Genomic DNA, 27,788 nt, shown 5'->3' with positions numbered 1-27,788 from the left:
AGTAAATAATAACGAAGATTGTAATGTTTGCAAGATTGGAATTTCCGCTGGATTTTTATTTCGGATATTCAATGGACTTCATTTAAGTGTTCCCTTTCTCGTCCTGTCTAAATTTCGATGAACATCCCCCGGGATCGAATCCCCTCCCTGTCTGGTTTTGTTTCAGAATTGGACGGCGCCTCACGAGACGTTTTGACAAAAATCGTCAACAGTTATAGAACTCTGAAAATGACCCGCGATCGAAACAGATACATGTTCCGTATGGTAAGCTAGTAATAACAATGACAAAAACTACAATAATGATAATTATCAAAGCGATTTATAAAGAGCTTCACCAGGGCGATTTACAAGTTAAAAATGCCTCCACAAAGAAAGCATTTTAACTGCTCCATCGATGGAAGTGACTGCCCGGCTGTGATAGGAAACTCGTCCCACTTTGGGGCACTGTTGGAAAATGCACGACCACCATTATACTGTGACTATGAACAACCTACGAGCAATTATCTGAAAGATTAGATAATTGCTCGTAGGAACAACTAATGAAACTTGATTAGCTGATCGAATTGCACGTGTGTGCTGCTTGTTATAGTTGGGTAGTCAGTGTTAACTAATGATGTTACTCGCAGGTCCTAAGTAGAGCCGGTTTTTGACTCTAAGTGACAGGTTTTGTGCTGGGTGTCAAATCCATTGCATATGGAAGACAGACGATGGAAGTCAGTCCATGTGGACGTAACGCTTAAAAATGGGCACATTTTGCGCGCGTTATGAACAGCCCCCGATTTTGTTAGGAACCATTTAATAACCGGGAGCCAGACACTTAAATGATAATGTTCTCTTCTCATTACACGTAAACTCGATATTGCCGATGTTATTGTGTTTCAGTATTGGGATACAGTATTGAGTCGTATGGCTGAAAACTACGCGTCCACTTGTCCCGATACCGTCATATCCGAAACGAGGAACTATATACCAGGTAATACACAACCATCCAGAAATAAAACAAGAGACCTCCCTCCGTACAACCCTAATGACGTCATCATCCAATAATATAATCTATACGATTCAGGTCGAGGTCGCGTGGATCAGTTGGTGTTAGTAATGGCGGATGAGGTGATGAACGTCTACCGGAATTACGTCACTGCGGCCGAGTCACGTGACTACGCGGGTATTCTCATGGATGTGGCTGGAGAACTCAGTGACGGAACGACGAATCAGTTTCTGTCGATGTTCCTCTCCCCGGATAATGCGGTGAAAGTAAGAGCTTATAGCACCTCCCGTCGATTCGAAAAAAAGTTGTGTATTACCAAAACAAATTCGTTTATTCAAGAACTAATTATCTTATTTTTCAATTCTTAAAAGTTTTATTTTAAGGTTTTCCACAAACTCAAGATGTAACGCGCTATGTCAATCATGTCAGGGATTTGATTCTAAAAATGGCTTGATTTCTATGATTATATTTTCTTGTTTCAATGTTATAGTTTGAACATGCTACTGCTATGAAGTTGGGCTGCGGTCTGAAGGCGTGTTCACCGCAAAAGAACGTGCTCGTTTGTAACATAGCCCCCAGGTATTTAGCATTTCACTCAAGTTTAGAATTGATCATGGAGTCACCCGCATGGAGCTTGCAGAATTGGTATCTAATGTCAATATCAAATTGCTCCGGGTCGGGTTCCTGCTGAGCTGTCTTTTCAGTAGTACATACCTGATAAAGTTGTTTAGTTGGACAAGCACAGATGAGCAGCTTAACTAAAAACATCGATCATTTCATTGAAATGTTACCGAAAATTCTCCTTTAGAATATGGTTGTCTTCAAAGAGACTTTTTGGTAATCCTTCATTACAGCATAAAATGGATTTTAAAGGTTGATGTTTCAGTTCAGCTGCCTCAATCTGTGCTGGTTCAATAAACACCTATCAAGTTTGTTCCACTAAAACTGGCTGAGCTAGGCCACCCAACTGACGTCCTCTCACGCAAAAGTTTAAACAAATATTTACTAAACGAATATTTGAAAAAATCTCAAGAGCTTTAAACCGACCTAATAAGCAGATTATCATAATCAGACTGTCCCGGGTTCGAAACCGAGTTGATTCCGAGTATGTCTCAGATGCTGAATCGATGATAAGAGAGGTCCTAGGTTCGAACCCATTGATTGTAAATTCTAATTGGTTCCTAATTAAACACAAATCATTAATTCGGGTATGATCCTACCTTTTGGATTTTCGTTTAACTTAACAATTCCGGACATTCAGTAATTTTTGGAAAGTTCCAAAAGATGGCGAGCTATGATTATGGTATTTTCGAACAACATGTCTTTAGTAGCTCCATCGGAATTCAGTCAGTTCCGGTAAATTCTGATAGATGACGATCCATGATTCCAGGAACATCTGCAAATTTTAATTCATCCTGATTATTTTTGCTTCATCATAGGAAATTTCGTCAAAACAGTGAGCGAATGTCGAGTGCGGAACCTTCACTGGATTGTCCCGACAACTTCAACGCAGAATATCAGTTATGTGGTGAGTTTCAAGTAACGCATTGGGCGGGGGAATATACAATAAATGAAGGAAAAAGACATTATTTCTTATGACTGGATGATTCTTTGGTCGTTTTCTTACTCCGATGGACAGGGGTAGGGGTAGTTCAATGTAGACATTTATATGCGGACATGGGGGAGGGAGGTCAAAACTTTGAAATTTAGCGTGGACGTCTTTTGTTGAAAAACTCCTTAAGTTGTTTCAGTCGGTAGATCCACATTATAAACAACAATTTTATTCTGGTTGTTTTTATTTGATTGTTTTCAGATTGTGGTGACAGGAATGTGTGCAGCTATAACGCTTTGCTTTATCCGGTCACCTGCAGTTGTTGGTGCGATAGAGTTTTCGTATCTTCCGTCAAACCGTACGTTAACACCGACGATTCATGTTCGCGTAAGTGTCTCGAAGGTTCTCACGAGATCCCGTCGCGTTTCCCGAAGTAATTTTCTCGAGGGTTCTCGCGAGATCCATCTGTACAAATACAATATTATCCTTAATATACAATTTGTATCACATAATTCGTTATCGACAACATTATGAAATATGTTTTATTTTTCAAGGCGTTGATTAACTTCATTTTCTCGTTTGTTCTGTAGTAAATTGTACAAAAGTGAGAACGGATGAAAGTGTGACGCAACAGTTTGACGGGATCGATTCTAACCTGGAGATGAAGGATTTAGTAGCGTCTTGTATGACACCGGATACATCTCCAACAACTCCAGCTCCAATGACTCCAGTTCCAACGACTCCAGTTCCAACGACTCCAGCTCCAACGACTCCAGTTCCGACGACCCCAGCTCCAATGACACCAGCTCCAACGACTCTCGTTCCAACATCAACAACGACTCAAAATTCGAAGATAACTTCGACTCCTAGTACCAGGACTCCAGCTCCAAGTGCGCCACATCCAGACGAGTCAAACGGTAGGGTATCTCTAGCAGCCAGTGAAGATAGTCACTGAAAATTTGTCAAATGCCTCGTGAAAAAATTCGCTCAACACAACCATTCAGCCGGAGACAGGGTCTCTAGTCGACTTTCCTAAGTGAACATTCAAACTAAAACGGTTTTTCGATTTGTTTCTAGGACGACAGAAATTTGTTATCTGCAAGATACGTTTTACCAAGAAAAATGGCCGCTCTCCGGCGCGTCGCCGCAAGAAGAGGAGATACATGTGTAGGCGGCCTACAGACTCCAGAATATTGAAACGTTTATTCGGGCGACTGGCAAATAACACCGCACAGGTGAATATAGCGCCATCTAGTGGACGACTCCGTGACTAAACAGGCGAAATCAAATGTCGTAGATTTATTGATGTAGGCGTATGCCAAATATAGCAAGAAATACATGAACTGCAGCGTACACAAACTATATTAGTTTGATTTCTTACAATGGGCGACTCGTAATCAGAGAGGGTTTAGGGCCGATAAGGTACTGCAGTAACCATAGAATGAGCGGGCCGTAGAAACGGCCAACAGTCACCATGCACCAAGTCACTTCATCTGACTGGTCACTAGCCACTTCAATCGCTAGACAAACTTACAAACTTCGTCACTACTGGTCTATGGTCGAGTGATTAGCGTGATCGTCTGGCGCGCGCTGGAGGTCGCCGGTTCGAGTCTATCTTAAGGCGTATCTTAAGGTTATCGGCATTTTTTGTCGTTTATTTTATTCTCGTGTTCCAACCTAGTCACTCTGGAAGGTCTAGGATTTTTAGGAGATTATTCCTCATGAAATAAAGAACCGTCTTTAACCATTTCTGGTCGTTGATTTTACAACTTATGACGTCATTCAATGAAATTAATTAATTGCTTATTTCACCCATCGATTCCGGCGCCCAATTAGCGACAACGAAACGAAAACAAAACAGGGAGTTGGAAACACAGGAATCAATTCTAATTCGATCGCAGCAGCAGCAGCAGCAACCTCCTCTTATCGTCGCTTTTGTTGCGACTACGCAATCTATTATCGGGAGCGTTAGATTGGCAGAAGCACGTGCAGTTATATATAATTGCTGCGAGGTGACACTAGTGCAGATAATTGAAAAGAAAAATCAGCAACTCGGGATGCAACACTGTTTGTTGTCTAACGATCTGGAGCAGGTTCTTCACTTGTACCACTGAAATACTGTTTGTTCAGAATCGTCGGTGATTTCTTAGTGAAACTCTCTGAAGTCGTCATCGGATGAGTCACGTCGATTGAAATCGTTCGTCTTATTGCTCTTAACTAACTGTAAGTCGTATTTTCTTTTCTCGATACACTCAAATTCACCACTTCTTCCAATTCAATTTATTAAGTGTATGTTATACGCATTTGGATTAGTCGTCATACTACTGAAGTCATCCGATGGGTTTCCACCGCTGCCTGCGCGTTGCAGTTTTGGCAAGGATGTTATTAATCAAAGAGATATTGACACCAGAGATATTGTCAATGGCATTTGTAATTTCTGACTGGATATCCGCAGCAGAGGGAGCAGTTATATATCTTGCGACATGAGAACAAGGCTCACAAAAAATCCAACGGGTAGGGCGTTGTCCGAGATGGAATTGTAAGCAACCGTGAGGGGGATATGGAAGGAACCAGCTTAGATTAGAGTAGATAGCTTACAATGGATAGAGTGCGCAGATGGTGGATTTATATACAACATTTCAACATTACAAAATATTCTCCCATTCCAACTAAATAACCAATTGTACTTGGTGCACGCACCATGGTGGTTGTAACAAGCAGATTTACCCGTTTAGTCAGCTGAAACACGACCATTGGTGATTCTGAAGTTTTACATAGATCTAGGAGCTTTACCCCAAGAGCATCAACAGCATGGTTGCCACTTGGGTTTCCCAGTTAAGAGGCTATCACACCCAACCCATAAACTAGATCATTAATACTATAATTTAATACGATACACGAATTGTCCATTTTGAAAATTGTTTATATCTGCCAATTTAAAAATTTTTGCAGATTTAAATAATGGTGAGGTATGGGCTCTAATATCGGTTTTAAAGATAATGCGGAACGCTTTCTTCTGGAGAAGTTCCAGCTTTCATAAGTTTGAAGGATAAGTATTACCCCATACAATAAAACAATAGGTGAGATGGCAATAAATGAAAGAATAATACAACTGCAGTAAAGTTGTTTTTGACAAAATTCCATAAAGTCTACCCATTATACCAATGAACCGTTATAGTTTAGTACAGATGCCATTCATTTGTGACTTCCAAGTAAGCTGGTCGTCAACTTGAACGCCTAGAAATTTGGTTGTCGAAACTTGTGATATAGACATATTGTTGATTTTGATAGAAATTGAGTGTTTATGTTTAGCACGACTGAAAAATATGAAATGAATCTTTTTCAAATTCAATGAAAGCCTGTTTGCCCGAAAACAGATATTCAGTTTGTGTAGTTCTGTATTAACTATCATAGTTAAAATATTGATATGAGAAGTGAATACATTGGCATCATCAGCAAACATGATAAAATTAAAAACGCTTGATGCGTTTACAAGGTCATTTATATATGATAAGAAAAGGATCGGCACCAAAATAGAACCTTGGGGCACACCACATAATACAGGATAGGTAGTGGTAGTAGTCTCTTTAAAAAGAACAGTCGGAAAACGGTTTGAAAGATAATTTCTAAACCAGAGTAATTGCGTACCTCTGATGCCATAATGGCAAAGTTTTGACAATAGAATTTCATGATTCACTCTATCAAATGCACGCGAAAGATCTAGAAATATTCCTATAGTAGATTTGCCATTGTCTAAATTATTGATGATTTTATCTATGATAACAGTAATAGCCATGTTGGTGGAATGGTCTTTCCTAAATCCAAATTGACATGGAGATAGCATTTTATACTTGTTGAAAAAACTTTTTTGTAAGCTACTTTTTCTAAGATCTTGGAAATACATGGGAGTATTGATATTGTTTAGGTCTGTAGTTTGAAAAATGTGAAACATCTCCCGATTTGAACAAATGTAATATCTTTGATATTTTGAAGCATTCAGGTACTTGCCCATTAATCAAACTTAGATTTAAAATATGAGATAACGGCAGAGATATAGCGTCAATTACTCTCTTGAGGATCTTTTGATTGATACCATCATGACCAGTGTTATTACTATTTTAAAATTTTGAAACAATATTTTTAATTTCTAAAGAATCTGTGAGAGAGAATAAGATATCATTTTGTTGTGGCGGACCCAGAAAAGAGAAAAATGTTAGTAGGTAAAATATCAATGGCTAAATTTGGACCCGCTTGTGCAAAACACTTATTAAATTCATCGGCTATACTAACATTATTTTTGTACATCACACCATTCTGTTCAAAACATGCGAAAATTTAGAATTTGACGATGTTATATTAATAAGTTCATTAATTATTCCTTGGAATCTCTCGCATTGCTTAACATAGAGTTATAGTGAAGCCTTTTAGCCTTTTTGATACATGTATTAAAAAAGTTTCTATATCTATTGTAGATATTTCTATCAGTTTGAAATTTACTAGACAGGTATCTTCTATAAAGAGAATCCTTCTTTTTTAAAGACATCAATAAACCATTAGAAAACCATTCGTGTTTCTTGTCCCTATATATCGAAAACTTTCTTTGATTATAGGGAAACATTCCGTGTAATATTTGTAGAATACCATATAAAAAGAGTTATAGGCCACATTAGCATCATGAATATTAAACACATGAGTCCAATCATGTGAAATGAGCTTCCGTTTAAATCGAGCGATATCATGATCTGACATTTTTCGATAACTAACCGTCCTAGTTGATGTAAAATTGCAAATTGTGTTAATTGGATTTCTATGAATAAACTTTCGAATGTGTCATTGACACATGTAAAATCATCCAGTATCCTAAATCTAATGGTGCTGCTGTACAAACTTCTCTAAATCGGGCCCTTCGAGACCAATCCTTTTCCCGCATCAACATAATCGGTAACACCAGACATCCTAGTTGAATTTGTCTTGTCTTCACAAGAAAACTCACAACACCGTAACAGACTTAAAACAAGAGGCTAACTAATAATTATTCAACGATACTGGTTGTTCCTAACCCGACTCCACGACGTTATACGTACGTAACGAAACAAACATACCTTCAAAACAAACGACCGGTATTCCGGTATACGTATGTTACTATTATAGTCTATACTTACTGAATAAACTTCATCCTACGAGGGTGTTTACCAACTAAGGTGTACTTGGAGTAAACAGTTGTAAAATATGTATTATTTCCGACGTTAGCTATGCTACAAGTTAGACTGGATAGGATTTGCAATTGACAATCCCATCGCTGCCACCAAAATGTCATAGAATTGCCAATCCTCCCTCAGTCTCCTGCAACACCACCACGACAGGAAATAATACAAACGAAATTAAACTTTATAATTGGTATATATATTTCTAATTTTGTAATTTATTTCACCGTATGATTTCAAAATCGGTTCCGTGGTGATCTGAGATCCTCTCACACACTCGTTCCCATAGCTAGCCACTTGCACAACAACACACACTCTCGTGTGCACGCCGGGCCTCAATGGGCCCGTCTGACCTTACACACCGGTATATGTGCATTCGACCCAACCTGGATTAATCTCCAATCACAATACCAACAATTAAGGGATTGCCGGGTTTACACTATTCACAAGCCAGTATTTCATGACAGTCACTACATACTGGGATTGGATGGCATTGTTTTAGTGTTATTCGGCACTGTAGGACACATCCTCAGTATCGTCGTTCTAAAAGAACAGCACCGCGTGGCTGCAAAAATGTCATCTACGATTCTAACTTTATTATGTCTGGTGATTATGGACACGATCACACTCGATCACGGTCTTCTCCGTCTAGTTATTCGCTATACAGCTTTTGGTGCAAGTCGTGGCAAGTCCGGATTCGATATTCGTAGAAATCTACTGCCAGCTTCTGGAATCTACTGGGATTTTAGGGATTCGAATTCGGGTGGAATAAGACCATGGATCCAAATGAAATTGTTAACTTGACCACGAAAATCTATTCCTCTGTGTGCATGCCAAGTTTCATAATCAAACAATGAATAGGTTTTGCGCAGCTGGTTATGAAAAACTAGTTTACCCTTTATAGTATAGATTTTAAATTGACAATATTGGAGTTGGTTTTCACGTTAAATATTCCTCAGATATCATTCCTACTTACATTAGAACATGTTACATATACACCCATTAGTTTTAACACTTTTCTCGAGTGAGATTTTATTTATGCATATTGCACTTTTACACAATTAATATCGCCGGCAATAGATGCATTTCATCGAATTTCAACACATAACTGATATATTCACAACGAACTGCGCCGAATATTATAATGAACGGTAGCGAAGTAACGAGAACGAATCCAGTAGGTCACTACATATTGGGATTGGGTGGCATTGTTTTAGTGATATTCGGCACTGTAGGCAACATCCTCAGTATTGTCGTTCTAAAAAGAACGGCGCCGCGTGGCAGCAAAATGTCATCTACGATTCTAATGTTATATTGTCTGGCGATTATCGACACGATCACACTCGATCACGGTCTTCTTCGTCTAGTTATTCACTATAACGCTTTACTTGCTTCGTGTCCCATCTCCGCGTTTCTGGCCATATTTTCGTTGCACGCGGGCTCTTGGTTAATCGTCATCTTGACGCTTGAAAGATTTTGTTGTGTCACGTTTCCGTTGAAGGCTTCGACAGTAGCAACTCGCCGAAATTCCGCATTAGGAATGTTGTCCGTTGTGATAGCCACGACCTTTTTCGACGGCCATATTTTGTTTGGTGTCCGGTATATGAAACGCCCCCCGCTACTCGGCTATCACTGCCAAACAGTCTCCGATTCATATAAATATTTCTACATCAATGTATTCGTTTGGATGGACTTAATGTTCGGCGCTCTCTGCCCCTCCTTAATTATCACGAGTATGAACGCCGCCATCATCCGACGACTCATATCAGCCTCGTCACAACGACAGACGATTTCCAAATCAGAAACATCTTCGAAAGCAGAAAATAACACAACCAAAACGTTACTAGCAATTAGCATCGTATTCATCGTTACGACGATGCCTGAGAAGGCTTTACGTGTCTAGAGCGATCGAAACAACGGGGCATTTTATGGCGGATTTGTTGAGGTTTTGGGGCCGCTCTTGCGGCTACTGGAGTACACGAAAAGTGCTATCAATTTCGTTCTGTACATGTTGTGCGGTTCGAGATTTAGACGGGAATTTGCGAAAATGTTCGAACAGAAATGACGACTATTTGTAACGCCCGAATCAGAAATTTAACGTTGAAAATAAATGGTCACAGCCAGACGAGACAAACGTAAATCCTTTACAATATGATTTTCTCCTTCCAGATTTTGACACATGAAACGACAATATTAGACAGTAATGGACTTTTTGTCCTATCCTTCTTCAAAATTAAATTTCCGAATAGAAATTCCATATTTCGAGACACGTGCATAGACTTAAACATTCCACGTTTTCTAGGACAAAGTTGAACTTATTTCGAATCAAATACGTACTAGGATAAAATGAATGAATCAGATAGAGATATAAATCAATGAAAAGTTCTCAATCAAAAGCTAAATAATCTTTTTGTTAAGCGATTTTCAGCATTTTTTCAAGCTATATTAGGTACACACAATAGATATTATACATTGTACGTCAATTAAAGGTATCATCCGTATCATGTCGTTTTCACCACTTGTAGTTTCCTTCTCTATGTCAGAGCTGTTTCAATTTAAATGAACAGCGGCCCAATTTCACCGACCTCGACTGGCGGAGAGACAACACATGAAGTTCCACTACCGAATAAAGTAGACATAAATAACGAGAGAGACAATATACAAAATTTGTTACGTGAAAGGGATACACTGAATAATCAGGAATTCCTCAGCAAATAATAATAAGATAATGAACTAATAATAAAATTTTGAAATAAAAACCAAATACCCAATTATAATAATTTATGTTATAACTTCAAAAAAGATGAAAATAATACGATAGTAAGTCAAATCCATTCAATGTGACCGCAAAATGTTGTTTCAAAAATCCTTCTCTAATATCAATATCTTCTCTACTCTGAGTGTTACTTATACATAATTTTGATTTCATAATGTTAGTAAGGCCGAGGAAAAATTCAGTTTTTTGAAAAACTTAACATTCGGAGACTCGCTATGAACCAATTCATCGATTTTGTAAAAGTTATACATAGAAACTTTATGTCATATCCTAATGTCGGATTTCGTGGCCAATCTTGTAAACTATGGCAATCGGCGGTGCTGTCATAACACGGAACAACAGAATCGCGGAATTAAAAAAAACACGGAATTTCTTCATTTTCGCTATAAAGAGTACCGTGTTTTCCCGTGGGGATACCCATTGTCGGACAAGGCACCGGACCGATCGATACACTGTTAGGTTCGAATCCCATTATTTGCAGGCTATTTTATCGGAAATAAGTTGACGATTCCGTTGACCCGTTGACTGGCTGTCTGCTGCTACCCGCAGCAGCAGACAGAATCAGATAGGAGAAAGGGACAACCTAGACAAACTTCGGTTATCGAGGTTAGTCGACTTTTTGCAAACTTCAGAACGAATATTATCAGTCGAATTTGAGCACGTTCGCGGTAGGTCGGGCCGTATTTCTACGTGGTTGCAAACATGAGATCCTAAGACCAAACAAGTACCGATTTAGTACCAATAAGATACTTATTATTTGTTCCAAATATTCAGTTCGTAGGAACAAATATGAAATAGCAGTCATTAAGAAAACATCTTAAAAAACGAAACCATTTTATAATTTCTAATATCATTCAATTTCCATAAACGTTCCCAGATTCACTACTTTTGCTTATAACAATGTAGAAACACAACACGCATGAATAATCCTAAAACCAGAATGAAATATACATAACGTCTATTTATTCATTTACCAACATTTCATTTGATTCCTTCAGTATAGTACAATACGGCGATACTCTGCATCACAGATTAAGTAGTTGATTGGCGATATAATGAATCATCAGATAGGCCTACAGGTACCCGTTTATGAAAACATGTGTCCGATGCCTTGTCCGACAGTGGGTAACCCCTCGGGAAAACCCGATTACTATTTATAGTGAAAATGAAGAAATTCTGTGTTTTTGAAAAATCCCGCGATTCCGTCGTTCCGCGAAATGATAACATCGGGCAATCGGTATGGTTTCCAGGGGGTGGCGAGATACGAAGCATGCACCGAAGATTGCTCGAATGAATGCAGGCCGAGTAGATTGTGTCATATTTCAGGATCTTCCACACGTCATTCGCTGGTAGATTCCCGATTACACCATTACACGAAGCACACTGCATTCGAAATTGAATTTTAAATCTAGCTGGTCCATATATTTTCCACGGATGTTATACACCTGTGTGCCAGAATATCGGCATCCAAGACAATTGCCAAGGTATTTCAACATCTATTCACCAGTAATACTGCACAAGGCAGACATGTTTATTAGTGTGACATAGTCCAATCTTGCCTATCAAAATCTTTATTTACATTACATTAAAGAGTCGATAGTAGTACATATAAATGATTGTGACATTAGATGATGGCAGTGTGCACTTGTAGGGTTGCATTTCGAATAATTTACATTATCATCATTGTTAGGAGAATAGATGCTATTACTAAATCTATTACTAAATCTTTCGAACCATCTCCTCGTTGACAGGTTAAAACATCGGTCTTTCCGGTTCTGAGATGAATATGAAAATGTTAGCTTATGTTCGATGTAATGATTTTTCTTTCTGCGTATATTTACAAATATCTGTTCTTCGAGGTCCTGTATTTCAAATTTGATACCGGATAGCCACCAGTTTGTGTTTATCGCATTCGCAGCGTTGCTGTGAAGTAAGGTCCGTACTGTGCGATCAGTGATGATACCGGGATGGAAAATGTCTGTTGTGTTTATATAACCTTTGAAATTTTGCTGTAGATGTGCATGCCCTGATTAGCTCGTTCACCGTTGAAGTACCTTTGAAGTCGTCGACAGTAGCAACAGCTGGCTGTTGGCTTTCTTTTCTACTGTGCGGATTTTGCAATGTGACCGCACAACGTGTAATTCCATTGCTTAATCAGAAAATTTATGTAATTTGCAGTTTAAGAAGGCATCCATTTTTTGCTTCATAAGAGCCCACATCACAAAGTTAGCACGATCTACCAAGTGGTCTTTGTCAATGCTTGCTATGATTTTCTCCAGCAGGGTGTGTAGTACTTTGTCACCCACGTTTTGCATATTTTCGCTGGCGAGTTTTTGTCAAAGTTTTACCACAGGCCGCATCACCATTTCAATGTGACTTGCCCTTTTATCTGCACATTTTCCTGCTTGCTCCTGCCTCCAAACGATTGGACCAATTTTTATATAGCTCAACTTCTCTCTCCACGAGATATATACGAAAGTCGGTTTTCAATCCATCTATATTTCAAATTCCATCTAAAGTACAAACAACACACATCATTCTACAACACTACTTAATAATTGGACAGAGAATAACGTTGATAATCATTTCGACAAGTTTCTACAGGAAATAACTGCACCGAAATATTCACGAATTTCTCGTCCCAGTAAAAGATAAATGTAGAAATTAACGACATAGTTACAAATTTGGATATGGGTGCAGATATCTAAGAGTAATTGTTTTTGGTCCACAGGCATTGTTTGGAATGCTGTAATAGAGGTCGGAAGAGTGAATATTGCAAATGCGAGTGAAACTGTTACAAGCATAATTGTTGTACGTTTTGCTTTTGTAGTTCTCTTGTCAGACGAAACCATTTTCGTACCTTTGAATAACTGAATTATGATAACAGAATTTGATACGATGATCACCGTTAAAGGCACAAAATAAACATGGACGACAAATGTGGTGAAAAGTTTGGCTTGGTTAGATATTTCTAAGTAGCATCCGGTAATTTTTTTCGAAAACTTTATTAATACGACTTGAAAAATACCCGCTACTAAAATATTCATGATGAAAATGATTACAATGACGCAACGGGCGAATCCAGGTGTACATATCAAACGAGATGTTAATGGGAAGAGCACAACTGCCGCACGTTCAATAGATATCGCTACTATAAACCATGAACTGCAGGCAATCAAAAGTGATATGACAAATTCATATATTTGACAGCTGATCAGTGAATTTATCAAGAGCGTAGCGTCGATAGCACTTATGTGAAGATGCCCGAAAACAAACTGTAAAACAGGCATCAGACTTAAACTGACGACAACCACAAAATCACTGATTGACAAAACGATCAGATAGTTAGCGTAAGATAAACTGCGGAATCTGTGACTTATCATTATCAGGAAAGTTGCCGAATTTCCAAAAACGCCTAACAGTAGAAAGATAGGCAGAATGACCAGTGACGCGGTACGGTAGATACCAGACTTGTTCACCACAGACAAGATAGCGATATAGCTGTTATAAGGTCTCGCAATCTGCATGAGAGTAGAATTCATTATTGATTTGATGCTTCGTTTAGATGCACGAATTGTCGTCTATTCAAGTGAATTATAAGAAATACGCATCTATATATTGATACAATCTGTTGAATGAAAGCAGTCATTCAACAATTGTTCAGCCACAAAATAAAATTAACTCCAAATTTGACGCATAAATCAAAAATCAATTCTCAGATAACGAACGCAATACACTGAGATTCGTGAACAGTTTATCGTTTGAAGCAACGAATTAAATGGTTCAAAATCAGACAGTTGGAAATGCATCGAGCTTGACGGGAAAACTTCTGAAATACGCACAAAAAACTCAGTGATAGTAGGTACGGCGCGGGTCAATGTATAGTGCGCTGCAGAGCGCGTCTTGTCTATTTGAAATGGTCGTAACTTCGTTATTATTCATCCGATTCTCTTAATTCTTGCTTTATGGAAAGAAGAAGATTTTGGGCTTGGGATTTTGTGTATGTAATTTGTTTTCATATAGATCATCATTTGCACTGTAAAAATCTATCCCTAAAACTTCCGTCGCTCAGAAAAAAATGAGCGGGATTTTCCCATTAAAGTTCACGAGTTGATTTATGTTTCCAATGCTCCAACCTACACTATTCTAAAAGATCCTGGAAAAATATGTAGGTTGGAATGATTAATTCAGTAATTTAGCCTCGAAATGGCTATTTACTGACAGAACCATAACTGAACAGATGATTGGTTTATGAATTCCCGGTTTTTTCTACATTAAGATTGAAATCTTGAAGAAATGGAAGAGTTGAAATCTTATCCGTATACAATCCCGCTATATTAGTAATTTTAGTGATTTCATCGCCTTTTCGACTCGGCTATATCCGTATCGATGAAGTGAAATTTCCTGGTTGCAGGGAGAGAAAGGTCACCGAGAGCTGGCCTACATACGGTAGCTCGCGCGAACTGCCTGGAAATACTCTACATAGTACCGGGACACAAGCAGTGCAACAAACTTCACACAGTAACCTTGAGTCATAAAACCAAAAACCAAACAGGTGCAGCTCTAGTGCATACTTTGGGGGTCAGAAAACTTTTTACCTAAAAATTGTATAAAACTGAATATTTCAATACCATCTAAGCTCCTTATCAGCAATGTTGTGTCAAAATTTCATCGAAATTGAACAAAAATTGAATATATTGAAAATACAGATTTTATGTTCAAATCCGTTATTAATGGAGGAATTTTTATGAAAAAAAAACATCCATGGAATCAGTGAAATATAACTAAAGCCTAGCGCACATCGACACTGCGATTGGAGACAACTAGTTGCAAGGCAGTTTTCGGCGCATGAGAGGAACTGGCTGGATACGATCAGTTGCTTGAATGTGTCGATGTGAGCGAGCTTACGATTGGTAAGCGTCGATCTATCTCCAGTTCCAGCCAGTTGCCCGTGTTCTACTTTTGGGCAACTGGTTGTACTCAATCGCAGTCATATCCGTCGATGTGCGCGCTCCGGATCTCGACGATCGACACGCGCCATGCAGTTGCTGCAACTGACCGGTTGTAACTAGATTTCGATGTGCGCGGGGTAATCGTTCGGTAGCAACTAGTTGTCTCCAATCGCAGTGTCGATGTGCGCTAGGCTTTAGAAAAAGAATATGATCAAAATGATTTTAAAGATATATATATGAAAAAAGTTTTTTTGAATCGTCATTAAGGTACTGTGTGAAACTGGTGAGAGCCAGATGTGTTCCTGTAAACATTATACACAAACTACTGTGCGCTGGTAGGATGCGGCCTGCACTATTTCTCAAGTGGGTGTTTGAACTTTCGCTGAATTACCAAATCGCGGCAGTTGAATATAATGATGAATAAAATTTAATGACGGGACATTTTTACCGCTATAGTGAAATTATTTATCGTTTTAAAACACGTTGGTGAATTCGTCGTTCGTTAGAATGTTATTCTGTTACCTGTTTGTCTAATATTTTATCGAACTGGCAGAATCGTCACTTACGTTGGCGTAAATTCCAGCGGAGCAACATAACTACGAGTTAAACAGTCAATAATTACGTCGTATTTAGTTTTATCAGTCTGATCGTTCTTCTATCTCAATAGCAAATTTATGTTTTACATTTATTTCGGCGATTCGAACACCACCTTAAGTTGCTAGGGGTCCTATAAATACTCGTGGCCGGAGTTAGATACGTTAGATAGACACATTTCTGAAGAAGCTTCGTCGATTCTGCAGATTTCACAAGTCACTTGTTTTTTATCAAGACGCGATCACACGAAAAGTGACGCCAAAAGACTTTTGAATATCATATTGATAAACTGAATCGGGTTAGTTTTTTATTCATAAAACTTAAAATTGTTTAACCAAAATTAAGTTATACTCGCTATGATTGATATCGGTTCTAAATAGAATAAAATCGTTTATATAATTTTAATGATAAAATATAGCTGCAAAGCAGCGATGACGGGTTTTCTGTAAAGCCATTCAGAATTATGGGAATTGTGGTAAATTGAAATATCGATACATAGAATAAAATGCATTGACAGATTCGAACCTAATATGCAACCACTGTGTAAACGTCAAATATGATTCAGCTTTGAAACTGAACATACGCGGACGTACAATCAACAAATATTAATCTATTTGACCAGGCATTTATTTTGGCATTCAAACATCATGATACTGTATTATCACCATGCTTAAAAATGGATCTGTCCTATTAAGAACTCATCTTACGCACTTGCTGAGCCGATAGATTGAGTGAATTCACAGATAAGAAACACGTTCCCAAATGTTTTGATACTTTCTCAGTTTGTATCAAAAATATTGCCAATTTCTGGTCCTTGAGTCCTGAAAAATGATAAATTTACAGCGCAAAATCGTGCAAACGTGTCAATTATACTTCTAAACACTTTATTTGCGGACCAGTTTATGAATTGAGGGTGGGCCATAGAGCGCTATATCCGCCTGTAATCTCGACTTTCAATTTATTACGTAAGCTATTCGTGAACAAAATGCGGCCGGCGCACAATAGAAACTTTGCCCTATGTATTCTTTCATTACCGCCGACAAAGAGGACCGATATTTCGCAAATTGGATTCGGGAGGTTTAAACCTCCCAAGGTCAAGTCACTAAAATTGTGACCTTCGTGGAGATTATCTAAAAAGCCGATGGTAATCAAATTTAGCAGAACTTTTTACCCAAACGTTCAATGGTTTGAAAATCTTTCAATGGCATTCCTAAGTATTTGATGAAAGTTGAGAAATCATAAGATATTCACAAAACAATGGACTCTAAAACCTAAATCGTTTAAGAGTCCCTGATATAAAAAAAAACTTCGCATAACGAAGAAGCAAAAATTCGAATCTGATTCATCTGTTTGGAATTGATTCTTATGAAATGGAAACAAATGCGTGAACACTACTCATTGATTCGTTCATTATTGTACAATATGTTTTATTTGTTGACCGTAAGACGTTGACATTATGTCAATTTCATTCAATTTACTTTGCGGCTTTACAACGGCTATTTCACTGGTTCTGCGTGATGAGATAATTCTGATTAAAGTTATTGTATTGATTTCTACATGTATATACGTAATGATACTCTTTCTGAATAAAAGATGCACGTTATTGGAATCCCCACCATTGTTCTCTACAATGTACGTTAATCAAACTCACGATAAAACCAGAGCCAAAACCATGGACTCAAAAACGAAGAATCCGTGGTCAAACATGCAATTCTAATTTCCCCGTTAGTTCACTGATGCCGTCAGTTTCTATCGAATGCAAGGATTCTAGCCAATCAGAGAGGCGCATGTACACATCCATTGGCATGTTAGTTATAGTACAACTTAGATAATAATCAAGGTTCGAGCCAATGTCAGTATCGACAATATGTTCTTCCATCTAATACAAATAACTCAGCAGTTGTCAGTTAGTTGAGTTTGTTTGACTTGTTTTGTATTTCATCAATCAATCTATTTCATTTTGAATACGCACATTACTTCGAATAGCGATAAGTTCATTGACACATGTGACAATTGTTTTGTTACTTTCGATAGCGAGTCGAATAAGCTATGCGACAGCTAACGACAGCACAATCGCAATATCAACAGAAGTTCATTTTATCCTACATGATGAGGCTAAATTAAGTGAAATCGATCGTGTTCTGAAATATATATTTTCCTTGATACATTTTGTTTATTGTAGCGATTCTATGCGGTTTATACATTAACCTGCTATAACATATTGACCGTTTTCAAGAACCCAAAAAGTACAATTTTCTGGGAATCTGTTTTTTTTCAAACAGCTAGTACGCAGCGTATATACTGTCGGATTAGAGAATATTGAAAAAACTTAGAAAAAGTTCAGTGAAGGAAAATAAGCTCAGCAGTGACAAATTGTCATTTCATCCCCTTCACGTGATTAATTGATGTCCAAATATGTTCTACCGTGAAAACTCTGCATTTAGCGTCAAACGAATTTTTGTATACGTATCTCAGGATGCATGATCTTCAAAAAGGTAGCCTATAAGGAAAAAACTTACCCGGTAAAATCCTAATTTGTCCTAAACGATATTCCAACTATTATTTTGTTAATTATTCAACTATCATCACTAACTGGGTAAGTTAGTTGAACTTACATAAAGATATTTCATTAGGGACACTTCAATTTCACACCATTCAATATCATAAGGGAACAAAATTCTTTGAAACTTGGTAGTTCTTAAGACTAGGTTTTGTTTCCGAAGCTATATTAGAAGCGAAAGCTCGTGCGTCGAAATAAAAGAAATAAATAGTTAACCTTTAAAGTACTACTCGTCTCTTCATTTAAATTCAAATAATATAAGTCTTTATTAATTCTTTTTTATTGGAATATGCATAACTTTTCTGGGCAAATTTCTATATTCTGTCAAGTCATGGACTCTAAAACGATTTAGACATTAAAACGTTTTAGAGTCCATGGTCAAGGTATTTTGGCTATAACGAATATAACTAACTCCCTGGGGCAACGATGTGGCTGATGAAATGATCTCTCCCATTGTAATCCCACCATTTAATTACTCATTGTATAACAACTCTCACAATTAAGCCTCGGACTCTTAAACGAATTATGAGTGCATGCTTTAGTATGCTTTCTTTAGTATAGGCTCTGATATAGAGAAATAAGTTTTCAGCGGCTCTAATCGAGTTAAATCTTTCGTGATAGATTAACACAGAGAGGCGGCACCCAATCGCTACTTATTGACATTAGGCAGAAGCCACTGTTATGTTCATTAGTAAAACTAATATAGAATGAATAAGTGAGGAGGGAAAATGTATAAATTAAATTTATAAATGAATTTATAAGAATTTAGCATGCATCGGAGTGCACTTAAATTGGATTATTACAAAATAACTCACTTCAGAATTTATGATATTGTTTTATTGATATTTATTACTTTAAAGCAATTCACTTTAAGAACTTTGGTCAACAATAAGTCTGACCTGCAAATCAAATCATCGGGAGACAAAATACTGTTTCAAAAAATTATATTGCTAATACATTCCTAATCTTAACCTTTCGCCATAAACCTACTGGATTTAGGGCCTGGGGCATTTTAGATGGTTGTAGGTAGAAATCCCCTAGGTAAAATAGATATTTACTCCAGTGACAATATTTTGATTCAAAGATTTAATTCAATCATCTAGTCTGAGTCTTTATGGTAAAACTTCTGGCTAACCAAGAGCTAACCGAATACCGACAATAGAAGGTGGTCGCTTGAAAATTAGTTAATTTACGCAACAGGAATCTATCTTGATTTCAAGGGCACTTCAATTAATCGTTTCAATAGTGACCACTGTAAATTAGCCAGTAGTTTAAATGACCGAATTCAATCAACCGATTCGTATCCTAAGAATGGGAATTGTATCGAAACTTTTTTTCGCGGAATAATTCAATCTGAATCAAACGATGACATTGATCCTGATCTTTTGCTTAATGAAAATGATACGGAAGCTATTAATATGCCTCACGATCTAGACATCCCCATAACTAGAGATGAAGTTATATAAGCGATAAGAAATCTAAAAAAGGCAAATCACCGGGTCTTGATAATATCCTACCAGAAATGCTTATAACTGCCTCTGAAACCCTAACACCTGTGCTGACCATTTTTTTCAATGTCATCCTTCAATCAGGTATTTACCCACAAAATTGGAGCAGTGGCTGCATTGCACCCATTCAAAAGAAAGGGATGACTTCCGACCCAAACAATTATAGAGGTATCACCGTCTTGAGCTGCTTCTGAAAAATATTTTCAATTATTCTGAATACACGCATTATACAATGGTTAGAGGCACACCAAGTATTAAATAATGCACAGGCCGGTTTTAGGCCAAATAATGGTACTATAAATCAATCCTTTGTATTATCTTCAATCATCGACCACTGTATAACGAAGAAAATGAAAAATGCGTGTATGGCATTCGTAGATTTTTCTAAGGCCTTCGATTATTTGAACCACGACATTCTCTGGAAAAAGATCCTGGAAGCTGGTATCACTGGCAAAGTTTATAACATAATTAAATCTATGTATGCTAACAGTAAATCATGTGTCAAAAACAATGGGTTCATATCTGTTCATAGCTGTTTTGACTGCACCGTCGGCGTAAGGCAAGGCGACTGTATCTCGCCTGTACTTCTCAATATCTATATTAATGACATGGAAGAATTTTTTATAAACAATGGCCATTCAGGCATTGACTTTAATTTATTCAAACTATATGTCCTGCTTTACGCCGATGATACCGTCATTCTAGCCCAATCGCCCGGAGAATTGTAGGGTGCGCTTGATATTCAGCATGATTATTGTAAAAAGATGAAACTATCTGTGAATTCTGATAAGACAAAGACAATGAAAATTGGGTACCGTAGAAATAACCGTAACCCCCTTTTATGTTTTTATAACAATGTCCTACTGGAAGAGGTGTCAACCTTTCAGTACCTTGGCATTACTATGTCAAATAACGTCAAAATGTCTGCTGCAATCAAGTCGCAGGCCGATCAAGGTACAAGAGCTTGCTTTGGACTCAAGAAGTATTTGCTACACGCGAGACTCATTTCACCTAAAACCAAGCTTGATATCTTTGATTCATTAGTGAAATCAGTATTAATGTATGGTAGCCCAATCTGGGCATTTGAAAATGTTAGAAATACAGAATCCGTTCATGTCAAATTCTGTAAATACATACTCAATGTGCGCGCCACGACACCGAATGTAATGGTCTACGGTGAACTAGGCTGTTTCCCTCTGTCTATAGATATACAAATCTCGGCAGCAAAGTTTTGGTTAAAAATTCTGCGGTCAGAGGAGAACACACTTTTACGCCAAACTTACAATCTGCTTTATGGTGATATTCAGAACCGCCCGCGCACCTGTAACTGGGCCTAAAAAATGCGTGACTTCCTTAACGGCCTAGGTGTCAGCAATTATTGGCTAGCGCAGGAAGTTCAAAATGATCGATTCTTTTTAAAACTCGTCGAACAAAGGTTGAAAGACCAGTACATTCAGTCGTGGAGGGCGGCTTTAGAACGTAGCCCTAAGTGCAATCTTTATAGATATTTCAAAGGAAGTTTCGTATACGAACGATACCTTGACATTAATGACACAAAAAAAGTTAACCTAATCTCTAAATTTAGATGCGGCAGTCATCTTAGGATTGAAACAGGTAGATGGACCAGGCCCTTAACGCCGAGAGAAAACCGCACTTGTACAACCATCGACCTTGAAACTCACCACAATCATAGAACATGTCAGCAGCTACGATTTTGTAATTGATTGTGATAACAAAATATGCCTAGGTACCAATATAATAAGGAAATACTAAGTTATTCTACTATTCAACGCCCCCTGGTGACCATATAGAAAAACTAATGTCCTTAAAACTCGCAACAATCATAGGTGATGTCATGAGCTACAACTTTCCAATTGATTGTGGTTACAAAATATGCATAGGTACGAATATAATAAAGAAATGCTAAGATATTGTATTATTCAACGCCCCCTGGTGGCCATATACGAAATCCAATTACCTTGAAACTCACCACAATCATGGAACACGTTATTAGCTACAACTTTCTGATTGATTGTGGTAGCAAAATACGCTTAGGTATCAATATAATGTGGAAAAACTTTTTCCCACTTATGAATGAGTACTGGTGACACAAAGATGGACGCCAATTGCGTCATAATTGGCTGATGAAAAATACCTGTCTTAGGTATAAAACATCCCGTTCCATAGAATACCCATCACAAATTGCAATGAGAAATGGCAAACCAGTAGGAAGCTACAGGACTCAGAATTCGGGCCAAAATTAACATTTTTGGGCACTAAAAAGGTCATAGGACGGCCATCTTGAGTCCGACCGACCCAATTTTTGTTATGTTTATGGGCCCTGGGGGGATTCACATATATCCGAAAGACCAAGGTAATTGATCAAAGCGTCTTCAAAATTTCCCTCAAAAACTTCAAAAATGTGTAAAAAGTGCTGATTTTGGCGAACAACAATGGCTGCCAGCCGGTCATCTTGAATCTTACAGGGCCAGTTTTTGGGCTGAAGATGTGTCTAGGGTAGATACATGTAGAAGCCAAATATCAAGACATTACCTTGAAGCGTCTTCAAAACTTCTCAAAATAACTGGATTCCGTCTACGGACGGACGGACGACGGACGAAAAGTGAACGCAATAGCCCGCTGGGACTAAAGTCCCAAGTGGGCTAAAAATGAGATAGAACCTAAGTTAAAATTCTGGCCATTTCTAAAATGTTATTAATTATTATTACTAATTTTTAGTCAGTGGGAACGTTTACTTTTCCAACAATAATGAGGGGTGGTAGGTAGTCATGCAATTCAAGTCATCATTTATTACACGTTACTTCCGTGTTGTTGAAAATCTCGGGAGTCCTGGACTAAACCCCAATGAACAATGTGATCTGTGTGCTGGCCACAAATGCACACAGATCACACTACACTACTCATTACATACTCCAGTACCCACAGCTTTCATATATCCATCCAAATATTTAGTGGCTTTCTTCCTGGGTGAACTGCGATGCACCCGTCTATCAACTGTTATCATTTCTCAACAATCGATATGAAATTACAGTTGAGATGCTCGACATCAAACTCACCGTATATAATTATGGATACAACGGCCTTTCTAATATTACTCACTCTGATCGCTCTTTCAATCTCAAACAAAGGTTTCAGTTCTCATAATAAACTCCTTTTAAATTGTCAGTACGCCAGGACCCATAACCTAACTATGCGCAGTGATTCGTGTTATATTTTATTTTTGGACGAAGAATCAAATATTTTGTACTACGTGTCATAGCAATGTTGTCGGATTTTCTATTGCAAATTTTGTTTGAATTTTAATCCATGTGTCCGTAAATAAACTCAACAATTATATTGTGATTGTTTGAAACAGTAAAGCACGTAGGCCTAAAAGTAGAACAACTCGATAAACACTTCAAGCGGCCAAACGATCACCGATCACCCGCGGTATCGGTAATACTGAATCCGAATATCAACTAATATCCTGATACTAGTTTAGTCAAAAGTGTTGTGTAATGGATAGATTATGTATTTGTAAAATAGCTTACACTTCGATTGTAAAGATAGTTACAAATTCCTAAACGAAATCAAGCTTGATGAATTTAGATTTAGGTTAAATTTTCCTTTCAGCTATCTCCGCGTCAGCTGCGCGTTTCTTCGGCCGTGTGATCGTTGTGCGCGGTAGGTCACCGAGCCGTCCGAGTTCAGGAAACCTGACAGTTGCTGCGTTAGATTCCTCTCATGACGCACGGGAAATGACTCATCGCTACGCACGTGTTATGAGCCGTGATACATTCTGCAAACATGTGCAGGAAATATCAGTTTATCAATTAACAAACATAGTCTATTGTTGTTTAGGGGAAGGACCGTCTGAACCATACTTGAAATCAGGCATTGTTATTTCTCTGAATTTCTACAGCCAATCTTCGCATAGAAATATTCGCGAATTTCTCGTCCTAGTAATAGGTATATGTAAAAATTCACCACATAATTACACATTTGAAACGGTGTAAAAATGTCATAAAGAAAATCTCTCTGTTCTACCGAGATTGGTAAATATGTAGTAATAGTGGACGGAAGAGTGAACATTGCAAAAGCGAGTGAAACTGTTACAAGCATTATCGTTGTACGTTTTGATTTGGTTGTTTTCTGATCGGACGAAACCATTTTTGAACCTCTGAATAACTGAATGATTATTACAGAATTTGATGTTAGAATCAAAATCAAAGGTAGAATGTTTACGTAGACAACGATCAGAGAGAAATATGTTATTTGCTCAAATGATTCCCCGAAACATGCTAAAAACTGGTCGATGTAATGCATCGACAAAACAGGCGTGAGATGTAGAACCAGTAAATTCACTGCAGTAATTATCAATATAGTAAATCTAGCGAATCTCGGTGTACATATCAAACGAGTTGTGAACGGGAAGAGCACAATCGCCGCACGTTCTTGAGATATCGCTACTATCAACCACGAACTATTGCAGCATGCAAGAATCATTACAAATTCATATATTTGACAACTGATCAGTGAATTCATCATGAATATAGGACCGTCTTTAACTTGATAGAGAACAAACTGTAAAACGGGCATCAGAGTGAAATTGATACAGTACATAAAATCACTAGCAGACAAAGCGATCAGGTAGTTAGCGTACGATAAACTACGGAATCTTCGACTAATCATTATCAGGAAAGTAGCCGAATTTCCGATTGCTCCTAACAGGAACCAGACGGGCAAAATGACCAGTGACACAGTACGGTAGACTCCAGACCTGTTCACTACAGACATGAGAACGATGTAACCAAGATAAGGTCGACCAATTTGCATCTGAGAAGAATTCATGATTCATGCGGATCAAATGATAGTGTATTACTATCTGAGAGTGTACTGACAGTCTGAGAGCTGTACTGGTTGTCTGAGAGTGTGCTGACTGTCTGAGAGTGTGCTGCCTGTCCGATAGTGTACTGTCTGTCTGAGAGTGTACTGACTGTCTGAGAGTGTGCTGACTGTCTGAGAGTGTGCTGCCTGTCTGATAGTGTCTGTCTTAGAGTGTACTGACTGTCTGAGAGCTGTACTGGCCGTGCCTTCAATCGGACCAAACTTTGTCCCGACTTTTCGATAGCTGAAGTGGAGAGCTGGACTGAAAATCAAGCGGCCAGGAGTAAGTACAGAACCGAGTCGATGAGGATACACCTGGGTCTCGTTCGAAGAAGGCAAGCGTGCTAACCCGTAGACCAATCGAACCAGCCCAAGTCCGATAGATATGAGCTTCTACTTGTCCGTCGATTTACATTTTTACTTTAATAAGATCACTTTTAATAGTGACGGCATTCATAATCAAGATACCTTTCTACCATCTTCGCCCAACCTTCTTTGCTTTCATTCGGATTGGGAAGATTGCGATTTTGAATTTCATGACCGTTTTCATTTAGGGCTCATTCCCGCAGACTACGGATCAACCTGGCTTAACTTCACTAGACCGTTTACAATGGTGAGTCTATTTGGTAGTTAGCAGCTTTTCAATGTAAATTGATTAAGTGGTTATATATATATTCAAAAAACCGTATCAATGTTGATTTTGATGGCTTTATCAGGCGCCCTCGATGGGTCCACTTAACTAGACATGGGAAAATGAATTACGACATTTTAGCTAGATGAATTTTGCCACCAAGACTTTTCAGAGACAAATATTTTGTCAATGTTTTCTAACAAACTAGTTCATTCATTCCATTCATTGATATACTCCAGCACATTAGCATTCGCTAGTATTGTTGGAGCGTGCGCGTCTGTCTTAAAGAGGAAGGAAAAGAATGTGCATGGGAAATCTGATTAATAATAATGATAAAAGAGATAATGTACATTTTTAAAAACACTCAACAGGATTTCGGAATAAATCTAGGGTTGTGCCACAGATACCAGACTCCTGAAGGATACGGGTGACTGGGTAAGAACAACTGATGGAGGGAGAGTATTCAATTGGGCTTTGGAAATTGTTTTTGGAAAAAAGAGTGCGTGTAGCAGTGTTTGTAGTTTCCTGAATGATTAGAAACGAAGCTATTTTAGAAAATCTTATAATGGGAATAATTTATGCTTTTGATTATGTGGTCGGAAAGCGTCCATTATCGTATTCGAACATAAATTCATTGAGGAATAGGAAGTTTTGACAATTTTACGTCGAGCCTTTTTTACTACCGGCCACACCTGCCTGGAAGGAAACGGGGTATTTTCCTGAAATAGGATACCGAAACGAACAGATGTATTAGATGCATTGGATACAGGCTAATTCTCTTTTTTAATCGATGTGCTGGACACTTCGGTTTCTTTTTGGATCCGATAAAAAACCATCCTGGACAAGGAAGTGACCTAAATGGGGAAATTTTTGTCCGTTGCCAAATCTAATCCCGTTAACTTCACCCCGGAGGGTAGGACATCATACTCCGGCAGCTAGCTCAATTCTCTTTCTCATGCACATGACGTCGTGGTTTGTTCGCCAACCAGTCGTGGATACTTTTCGTACTATCTTGAGATAATTGCTCGCAGGTCGTAGATATAATAACAAAACACAATAATCAGCATACTTGGTTACTTATGACCATGACCATAGGGAGAAACTGACCCCAACCAGACACGTGTGAAATTTGGCCCGTGTCAATTGAAAAGGGATCAATATTCACCGATTCGCATTCACACGAAGATTCATAATTTTGCACGGGCCTGGTCTTACGTTTTGATCGGACTACATTCTTCCCGTTTCATCAGTTTTGATACCCAGGTTTATCTTGAATTTATTTTCTTCTTGTATTTTAGTATCTGAGTCGATTTGTTCCTTATTTTCTCGAAAATTTATCCTTTTGATGGAGCTCAGTTTCTTTTGGTCTCTTGGTACAGGCAGTGCCCTCTCTTTTTCATTTGCTTTGTTTACGGTTAATGTGCAAAATTGGGTAGGGTATGTAATAGGTAGAGAGAAATTGTATTTTGGAAACAATATTCTCATCACTGAACAGGAGTGCGACTCGATATACCGTATAGACGTTTTGACATCCAGCGATATTATCTTCCATTTTAAGAAATTACGATCGCTCACCTCGCTATTTGGGGCGATGTCTGCACATTTGATGTGGGCAAGTGTTAAACGCAAGCGATCGGAATCTTTTACTACACAAACAATAAACCACAAAATTGACAGAGGAATCGATCTGATCAAACACTGACGCTACAAAGAAGAAATTAAGATCCGGGATGAAACCTTTGAAATCAAAAAATTGATAGAGCAACTTGTGCACGGCCGTTGGCATTTCGAATACAGCAAAAGTCGTTATAACTGCAATCGCTAGTACAACAGCTTGGTTGTCATTCATTTTTTGAGTGCTGATTTCGATGCGTCTTTTGGAAGCTCGACGCAATGAATTTACTAAAATTATATTTGCAAGAACTATACCAGAAAGAGGTACCAATATGCCTAATATGTGTGTCAGACCCTTTATTCTTGAAACTCGTCGATCGACGACGGCTATAGCCCACAGGTTACGTCTAAATGGACAAAGAGATTGCATTCGTTTATTGTGTAAAGTGAAATACATCCAGCCTTGAGTGGCTAAAGCAATGATAATTATACACAATAAACAAATATTACAAGTGCGTTTAG

At 38.1% G+C, this 27,788-nt stretch overlaps 1 protein-coding gene across 1 annotated transcript; it reads left to right on the top strand.

Annotated features, from left to right (window-relative positions):
- Nucleotides 1–6: 6 nt before the first annotated feature.
- LOC141910035 (uncharacterized) lies at nt 7–2,977 on the top strand. The gene is made up of 6 exons (XM_074800725.1): nt 7–264; nt 883–973; nt 1,067–1,254; nt 1,479–1,567; nt 2,428–2,516; nt 2,802–2,977. Exons 1-6 carry the CDS (start codon nt 118–120, stop codon nt 2,975–2,977), a joined length of 780 nt encoding a protein of 259 aa, XP_074656826.1. The 5' UTR covers nt 7–117.
- The last annotated feature ends 24,811 nt before the right edge of the window (nt 2,978–27,788 follow it).

This window comes from Tubulanus polymorphus, chromosome 8 (genome assembly GCF_964204645.1).
Source record: "Tubulanus polymorphus chromosome 8, tnTubPoly1.2, whole genome shotgun sequence".
Classification (NCBI taxonomy): Eukaryota; Metazoa; Nemertea; class Palaeonemertea; order Tubulaniformes; family Tubulanidae; genus Tubulanus; species Tubulanus polymorphus.
The sequence above is the reverse complement of the archived record's forward strand: the minus strand, read 5'-3'. Positions and strand labels throughout refer to the sequence as shown.